Here is a 9822-nt window from a genome sequence, read left to right on the forward strand (position 1 = left end):
TAACTTCCTTACTTGTTTCCCACACCTTACACCATTCGATATCCTTCTCCTTAGTGAATACCGAAGAGAAGAAATCGTTCAAAATCTCTCCCATCTCCCTCGGCTCCACACATAGCTGACCACCCTGATTCTCTAAGGGACCAATTTTATCCCTCACTATCCTCTTGCTTTTAATATAACTGTAGAAGCCTTTCGGATTTACTTCCACCTTATTTGCCAAACCAAACTCGTAACTTCTTTTAGCTTTTCTAATCTCTTTCTTAAGTTTCCTTTTACATTCTTTATATTCCTCGAGCAATTCCTTTACTCCATGCTGCCTATATCTATTGTAGACATCCCTCTTTTTTCGAACCAAGTTTCTAATATCCCTTGAAAACCATGGCGCTTTCAAACCTTTAATCTTTCCTTTCAACCGAACAGGAACATAAAGATTCTGTACCCTCATAATTTCACCCTTAAATGACCTCCATTTCTCTATTACATCCTTCCCATAAAACAACTTGACCCATTCCACTCTCTCTAAATCCCTGCGCATCTCCTCAAAGTTAGCCTTTCTCCAATCAAAAATCTCAACTCTAGGTCCAGTCCTGTCCTTCTCCATAATTATATTGAAGCTAATGCTATTGTGATCACTGGACCCGAAGTGCTCCCCAACACATACATCTGTCAGCTGACCTATCGCATTCCCTAACAGGAGATCCAACACTGCCCCATCTCTAGTCGGTACTTCTATGTATTGTTGCAAAAAGCTATCCTGCACACATTTCACAAACTCTAAACCATCCAGCCCTTTTACAGAATGATCTTCCCAATCTATGTGTGGAAAATTAAAATCTCCCACAATCACCACCTTGTGTTTACTACAAATATCTGCTATCTCCTTACACATTTGCTCTTCCAACTCACGCTCCCCATTAGGTGGCCTATAATACACTCCTATCAGTGTTACTACACCTTTCCCATTCCTCAATTCCACCCAAATAGCCTCCCTAGAGGAGCTCTGTAATCTATCCTTCCAAAGCACCGCCATAAGATTTTCTCGGACAAGCAATGCAACACCTCCTCCTCTGGCCCCTCCTACTCTATCACACCTGAAGCAACTAAATCCAGGAATATTTAGTTGCCAATCACACCCTTCCTGCAACCATGTTTCACTAATAGCTACAACATCATAATTCCATGTATCAATCCACACTTTAAGCTCATCCACCTTTCTTACAATGCTCCTAGCATTAAAATAGATACATTTAAGATACTCTCCACCTCCTCCTCTCTTTTCATCCCTAGCAATGCATTCAAATTTATTATCCTTTTCTTTCTTCTCCCCTACAACTTCGGGCTGTAGGGGAGAATATAATAAGTATTTCTCGAGATAGGTATATCACCATGTACTTTTGCTTCTGTTTAGCTTCTCAACATTTTTAAAGTTAGCCAAACCTTATGGCTCTTCTGAAGGGGTGAGGACTATCTTTGAGAAACTCCCAGTCTCTTCCTGACATATTTCTCTCGGCCTCCTCCCATCTCCTGCCTTCTCGATTCTTGCACTATTTCCCAAGCGGAGCGGGATAATTCCTCAGCCAGGCTTTTCCTCGTTTTGGTCATGCTGACGGGCAACCTCATGTCTGTAGTCGCCTCTTCCACTGTCTGGTACAACTGCGTCCCGTTGTCATAAAACACTCAAAGTTTAGCAGGGTACGGAGTTTGAAATCTAATCTTATTTTGCTTTAGTACTCGCTTCACTTCAGAGTATTCTTTGCATTTCTGGAGGACCGCGGAGGGGGGGGGGTAATCTTGGTCAAAATATATTAATTTATCCTCTAAAAACACTCTCTTCTTACCCCAGGCCCTTCGTAGAATCTCCGCCTTGGTGCTGTACCGAAGGAATTTAATTATTATTGAGTGTGGCTTTCTATCCTGGGTAGGTTTCGGGACTAACACACTGTGGGCTCTTTCGATTTCCAGCTTCATAGCCGGGGGAAGATCCAGCGCATCCTGCAGTAACTTTCTGACAAACTCCGTCATAGACGAGCCCTCCGCTCCTTCGGGAACGTTATAGATTCTGATATTTTTCTGCTGTGATCTTCCCTCCAGGTCAAGCAGTTTACCTTCTTGGTGATTTAATATCTTTATTGTCTTACTCAGTATCCGTTCCACATTTTGAATGTGATCTTCCACCTTCTCAATTCGAGTCTCTGCCACTGCTATTTTTTGATTGACGCTGGCGAGCTCTGACTTAATATCACGGAGCTGCTGCTTTATATCCTTCTGGACCTCCATTATTTCTTTCAGGATTTTGAAGATATTCGCCGCTTTGCCTGAACGAGGCCCAGCGTCCGCCTTGCTAGCACGCGGTCGGGTAGGAGAGCCGCTTGCTGCACTCCTCTGGGACGCAGGTTCCGCAAAGTCGCTTTTTTAATTTCCATTCCTTTTCCCCAGTCTTGCCCCTCTTTTCAGTTCAAATATTTTTCGAAAAATACTATATTTGATGTGTTAACGGGGCTTAAAACGCATTTTTCTGGAGGAGCGAGTGACTTAAGCTGCCATTCTCGATGATGATGTCGCCGGAAACCCCAAACTGTGTGATTTCTGATTGGAAGGTTAAGTGATGAGTCCTGAATGAGGGCCAGTGTTCCTGACATTGCTTTCATCATACTATCAACCTGGCATGCTGTTTTCAGTAAACTGCACTTGCACTCTGTTCCACAACACTCTCCAGGGCCCTACATAGATGTGTGTTGTGGAAGTCCTGCCCTGGTTTGATCTCCTAGAATGTAATACCTCACATTTATCGGGATTGAAAGCCATTTGCCACACCTTCATTCACATAATGGGTGATAAAAATTAATCTAATTTTTTAGAACCTACAATTGCTGCAACACCACAACACCACCTTTTTAAAAAATATATATTTTATTATTTTATGTGAACAGACTTGGATTAAACTAACAAAAACAAACGAAAAAAAAGCACATCCACAAAAACCACAATCATAGCAAAATCTATTAAATATATAATATTTATTTAATACCTAAATATATTGAGCAGCAAAAGAGAAAAAAAATAAAAGGCAAAAAGTAAACATACACAACAGAGGTGCACCGCACCAAAAAACTTCAGTCCTCACCCTGTAAGATAGTCCAATACAGGGCCCCATATCCTTTCAAAGATGTCCCCTCTGTCCTCATTACATAGTCTCAGGCTCTCCAAATGTAAAGTGTTTGCCATTTCTCTCAGCCACAGATCGTATGTAGGCAAACACCGCCTATTTTAATATAATCTACAGGCTTACTAAACATGTCTTGCACATTTACTTTCCAGATTGTTTATATAAATTACATGCAACAAAGTTCCCAGCACAGACCCCTGTGGCATACCACTGGACACAGGCCTCCAGTCTGAGAAACGGACCTTGACCATGACCCTCTGCTTCCTACCTCCTGAGCCAGTTATGAATCCAATCCACTACCTCCCTCATGAGTCCTGTGCAATCTAAACTTAAAACCATAAGACATACTGTAGGAGCAGAGTCAGGCCATTGAGCCCATCAGATTTGCTTCACTATTCCATCATGGCTGATTTATTTTCCCTTTCAAGCCCATTTTCCTTCCCTGTCCCTTGATGCATTTACTAATCAAGACACTATCAGCCCCCATTTAAATATACCCAATGACTTAGCTTCCACAGCTGAATGTGGCAGTGAATTCCACAGTTTAGCTACTCTCTAGCCGAAGAAATTCCTCCTTATTTCTCTAAACGGGTGTCCTATTCTGAGTTTGTACTCTCCCACTATTGGAAACATGGACTCCACATCCATTCTATCTAACTTTTTAATATTGGATAGGTTTCAAAACGATCCCACCTTCATTCTTCTAAACTCCAGACTTAGAACCATCAAACACTCATAATCTTAACCCTTTCATTCCCAGCATCATTCTAGAAAACCACCTCTGGATCCTCTCCAGTACCATTGCATCCTTTCTTAGAAATGGTGTCCAAAACCACTCATAATACTGCAAATGTGGTCTGACTAAACCGCAGCAAAACATCTTAGCTTTTATGTCCTAGTTCTCTTAAAACAAATGCTAACATTATATTTGACTTCCTTAATACTGACTCAATCTGCAAGTTAATCCTGCATTAGGACTTTGAAGTCCCTTTGCACCTCAGATTTCTGAATTTGCTCTGTTTAAAAAATAGTCTGCACCTTTATTCCTCTAATAACATGCAGTTCACTACACTATATTCCATCTGCCACTTTGCCCATTCTCCTTATCTGTCCAAGTCCTTCTTCAAACTCCCTGCTTCCTCAACACTACCTGCCCTTCCACCCATCTATGTATTACCCACAAACCTGGCCACAAAGCCATTAATTCCATCAACTGGATCATTAACATATAATATGAAAAGGAGTGGGCCCCACACTGACTCCTATGGAAACACCACTAGACACCAGCAGCCAAACAACCTTTATTTTGCCTCCTGCCTGCCAGATAGCTAATCTTCTATCCATGCTAGTTTATTTCTTGTAGAACTCATAGACTCGTATCTTCCTTAGCAGCCTCATGTGTGGCATATTGTCAAAGATATTCTGAACCTTCCTAAATAGCCTGCCCTGAGCAACCTTGTCAAAGGCCTTGCTGAAATCCATGTAGACAACATTCACTGCCTGACCCAACACTACCTTCTTGATTGCCTCCTTGAAGAACTCCAAGAGATTTGGCAGGCATGGCTAGTGACACACAAAGCATCGATTGCCCCAATTCAGACCCTGTTTCCCCAAATGTTGGTAGAACCTGTCCCTCAGAATCCCCTCCAGCGATTTGCCCACAGTCTGCGGTGCCCTGGCTTGTTTTTAAACAGTGGTACCACATTATTCACTCCCCAGTCCTCTGGAGCCTGACCTCGGGCCAGGTATAAAGGAAAAATCTCTGCAATTTCTTCTCTAGCTTCCCACAAGGCCCGAGACTGCACAAGGTCAGACCCTTGGGATTTATCCACCTTAATGCACGTTAAGACCTCCAATAATTCCTCCCTGCTAATTTTATGTGGTCCAAGTCAACACCACTCAATTGTTTTCATTTTCCTTAGCTTCCATTATTTACTCAATAAAAAATTTGAAGAGAAACATTCATTAAAAATGTTATCCTTTTCCTTTGGTTCTACTTAGAGACAGTCATGTTGATCTCTAAAGGGGACCTATTCTGTCCATTTTACTCTCAATATACCCATAGAATCTTCTGTGATTTTTGCTGCACCTTGCCTGCCAGGTCCTTTCCCTATCCTTGTTTTACCCTCCTAACTTCTGTGAGTGCACGCTGATACTTCTTTGTGTCACATGAGTGCCAGGCAATGACAATAACCAATAAGAGAAAACCCAGTTATGATGTTATCATCATTGAAGGCCCCAGTTTCAATATCCTGGGGGATTACCATTGACCAGAATCTGAACTAGAATGTTACCTGGGTTTCAGCACCTAAGTTACTGGGAAAGGTTGAACAAGTTAGGTCTTTATTCTTTGGAGCATAGAAGGTTGAGGGGGGACTTGATAGAGGTATTTAAAATTATGAGGGGGATAGATAGAATTGACGTGGATATGCTTTTTCCATTGAGAGTAGAGGAAATTCAAACAAGAGGACATGATTTGAGAGTTAGGGGGCAAAAGTTTAAGGGTAACATGAGGGGGTATTTCTTTACTCAGAGAGTGGTAGCTGTGTGGAATGAGCTTCCAGTAGAAGTGGTAGAGGCAGGTTCAGTATTGTCATTTAAAGTAAAATTGGATAGTATATGGATAGGAAAGGAATGGAGGGTTATGGGCTGAGTGTGGGCCAGTGGGACTAGGTGAGTGTAAGCGTTTGGCACAGACTAGAAGGGCCGAGATGGCCTGTTTCCGTGCTGTAATTGTTATATGGTTATATGAACTGGAGTTGTACACACAATGTGGCTGCATGAGCAGGTCAGAGGCTCGGAATCCTGAAGACTCACCTCCCAATATGCTAAACACTGTCTACCATCTATGAGGCTCAGGTCAGGAGTATGATTGAATATTCTTCACTTCCTTTATCTTCAACGATACACAAGAAGTTCAACATTATACAGGGTATCCCATCCAAAATCATTCACTCACTCTCTCACCAATGCACATTGACACCAGTTTGTACCATCCACAGAATATACTGCAGTATTTGCCAAGACTACTTAGACCTTCCAAACCTACAGATGGAAGGAGAAGGGCAGCAAAAGTATAAGAACACCACCAACTGGAAGTTTCCCTCTGAGTCACACACCATCCTGACTTTGAAATATATCACTGTTCCTTCACCATTGTTGGGTCAAAATCCTGGAGTCCCACCCATAACAGCATTGTAGGTATATCTTCATCTCTAGGACTGCAGCAGTTTGAGACAGCTCAACACAATCTTCTTGTGGGTCACTTGGAATGGGCATTTACATGGCCTTGGAAACGGTATTCAGCCTCTCCAACTATTTTCACATTCTGCTATCTCATTTTCTAAATTTAAAACATGGATTTTTGAGCTAATCCACAAAACATTGAGCATCATGTCAAATCAAAATAAAAATTCAAAAACCTTTCAACAATTGATGAAAAATTAAAAACCAAAATCAGGTGGCTAAAGAAGTATTCACCCCCTTTTGTAATTACTACACTAACTTTCCTCAGGTGCAATACTGTGTATTACCTTACTAACTAACCAAATTTGTTGATGTAGTAAATTGGAGGATCACCTTTTTTCAATGAATTCATAAGAATAAATACCCCTCTCTCTGTAAGATCCAACGGTGTGATAGATTTTCAACAGACCAAACCAAACTGAAGGCAAAAGAGCATTCAAGACAAGTTGGGGATGGGTACAAGGCCATCTTAAAGGCTCTGAACGTACCTTGGAACTCAGTGCAGTCCATCGTGAAAGACTGGAAAAAATGTTAAATTACAGCCAAACTGCCAAGGTCAGGCTGCCCTTCTAGCCCTTTTTAACTTAGTTGCTGGAGAGGAATGGCTCTTGTAAGTGACTATTGTCATGCCAACAGTCACTCTGAGTGAGCTGCTAAAATCAGTGGCTGAAAGTGGAGATGAAGTTCATGGCTCCACAATCTTTAAGGCCTTGCACAAAAAGAGGTCTTTATGGAAGAGTGGCAAGAAAGAAGCCCTAGCCTAAAAATAAATCCTTGCTGTAAAGACTTTTGCAAAGTATCACTTTGAAGATACTGTAAGGATGTGAAAGAAGGTCTAGTGGTTGGATGAGACTTAAGTGGAACTTTTTAGCCTCAACACTAAGCAGTATTTGTGGCATAAATCTAATACTACACATCAGCCAGTAACACCATCTCTACTGTATGGTGGAGGTAACATGTGCTCTGGGGACGCTTTTCAGCAGCAAGGACTGGAAATCTGGTCATGATTGATGGGAAGATGAATGGTGCTAAATACAGAGAGTTCCTGGATTAAAAACTTGCTAGTCTCTGCCGGAAAGTTTAAACTGGGAAGGAAGTTCTTTTGGCAGGACAACAATCCAAAGCACACTACCAGAGCAACTGTGGAGTAGCTTCAAATGAAGAAAACTGACGTCCTTTAGCGGCCCAGTCAGAGTCCTGACCTTAACCTGATCGACCATCTCTGGCAAGACCTCAAGATTGCTACCCGCAACAGCTTGAGCAATTTTGTACGGAGGAATGAGTAAAATTTTCTCCATCATGTTGTGCAAAGCTATTAGAGACCTATCCAAAAAGGCTACAGACTGTAATAACTGGGAGAGGTGGTTCAACTAAATATTGAGCAAAGGGGAATAAATACTTTTGAACTGCTGACATTTCTGTTTTTGAGGTTTTACTTTATCATACTTTACAATTTTCTTTGTTTGTGGGCTCTACTGCGAAAAATGGAGCATGTGATTCACAAATAAAAATTCCCAGTTAAATTGATTAAAATCCCAAGTTGTAATACTCATTTATGTGAACAAAGGGTTGAGGACTGAATACTCTTACAAGGCACTGTAAATCGTTTGCTCAGCTTGTGAAGCGCACACTTCTTAATTGAAAATCTCTGTGATTTGGAATGCAGTTCCTGAAAGCGTGGCAGGGTGGGGGCGGGGGAGATGATCATTACTTTCAAATGAAATGATAAGATAATGGGAAGGAGATGAGGAGGTGGTAGGGGTTGCAATCAACTTGAACAGCTCCTTCCATGAGTTGACAAAGGATCGACAAGCAGAATGATTTCGTGCTCTGATTCTATGAAATGCTTCTAAACTGATTTCAATGAAGCCCTTGATTAACTGGTTACATGATTCTGCTTCAGTAAGAAAGCTAACAATTATAGTACTTTGATTTCAGACTGCTGTTCAGGACCACTGTAGCAGTATGCACTTCGTTGTGGCGGATTGGAACCAGAAATCAATAGACTTCTACAAGAAGCATGGTGCCGCAGATCTGTCCAAAAAGGAGGGATGGAGTCTGTTTGAAATTCAAAAGAAGCACCTGATTAAAATTGCTAATGAGGAATAAAATCCTGTCCGAAGCATGGATTTCAAATTTATTCTCAGATTACATAAATCAGAAGCTTTCTTTTGTCTTCGTAAATTTTAAACCTCAATTTTAATTGCTAAGTAGAGACAGTTGAACAAATTTTAGCAATATTATTAGAAACATATCTTCTCAATTCAGATATTAGTCTGATCTGATACATTGTCAATAGATCCTGTAATGATGATTGTCGAGTGGGTTAATTCTGCTTAAGCCAACCAAATGTTTTGCTGCCTACACTCTTAGGAAATGGCCTACTACAATTTCGGCCTCATTTTATTGTATGGCTTTATTTTGGATACAGCATCAGTGTGGAGTATTGCTGTCTATTTCTGTGTGTACATAAATAAAATTATAGCTTTATTTGACCAACCTGATATGTACTGTAGTTGTCTTTGTTTCAAGGCTCCTCAGACTCACATTATCTTCAATAATAGTTAAATTCCTTCCAAGAAAATTTAAATACATTTACACTAAGACCCTGTTATATGCAAGTGATAGGAGCACCAACTTTGTGGACAACAAAACAGCAGATTCCATCAAGCCCATGGTACAGACACTAAGGGTGCAAAGACATACAGTAGCCAAACTCATCATGGATATAACTTCTATGGGGTTTTAGTTTAAATTTGTTTGCTTGTTTATTTCAAAGTGTTCATAAACCTACCTTCCTCCCTACCCTGTGTATTACCTCACTCTAATCCTACCTCTGGCTCCAGCTACCTACCTGCTTCATCCTCCAGGACTTGGCTCTGGCCACAAACCTCCTGTGGTCTTGACTCCCAACGTTCCTGACCGTGAACTTGTGAGTATGGAATGAATGGATAACTAGGCCTTTATGCACTTAATTTTTGTGACATGAAGGCTTCTAAAGAAAAATTAGTGTAAAATTTCAGCATTTCAATTGCATTCATGACTCTAACTCAGGTAGATGTGTCAAACAACAGCCTTAGATTTAAGCACAAAGTTCAAGCTGTCATATGTTGCTGGTGAAAAAAGCAATTGAAAAGCAGTTCTTTCCAAAGGTTTTTACAGTGAACAATCAATGAAGTGTAACTCACGGTTTGGCTAGCGGCTTAATATAGGGGATGAGAGCCTCCAGCCCAGCCAAACTTAAGAAATCTTGTTTGGGTGGATGCTGCGCGATGTGTCCCTGTTACAAATCAGTACCACGAAATAACAAACAGTACACAATATGCGACTGAGCTTTATAATTCTTAATTTGACTATATGGTTAGTAAAGAAAACAAAAAAAAAGAAAAAGGGCCCATTCTCATGAAATA

At 40.9% G+C, this 9822-nt stretch overlaps 1 protein-coding gene across 1 annotated transcript in view; it reads left to right on the forward strand.

Annotated features, from left to right (window-relative positions):
- The window catches only part of LOC140727975 (diamine acetyltransferase 1-like), a 32197-nt gene extending 23281 nt beyond the window's left edge, over nucleotides 1–8916 (forward strand). The window contains exon 6 of the mRNA XM_073046025.1: nucleotides 8351–8916. Coding sequence (XP_072902126.1) covers nucleotides 8351–8521 — 171 coding nt within the window. The 3' untranslated portion in view covers nucleotides 8522–8916. The remainder of the gene's footprint in view (nucleotides 1–8350) is intronic.
- The last annotated feature ends 906 nt before the right edge of the window (nucleotides 8917–9822 follow it).

The sequence above is a fragment of the Hemitrygon akajei genome, chromosome 5, assembly GCF_048418815.1.
Source record: "Hemitrygon akajei chromosome 5, sHemAka1.3, whole genome shotgun sequence".
Lineage (NCBI taxonomy): Eukaryota > Metazoa > Chordata > Chondrichthyes > Myliobatiformes > Dasyatidae > Hemitrygon > Hemitrygon akajei.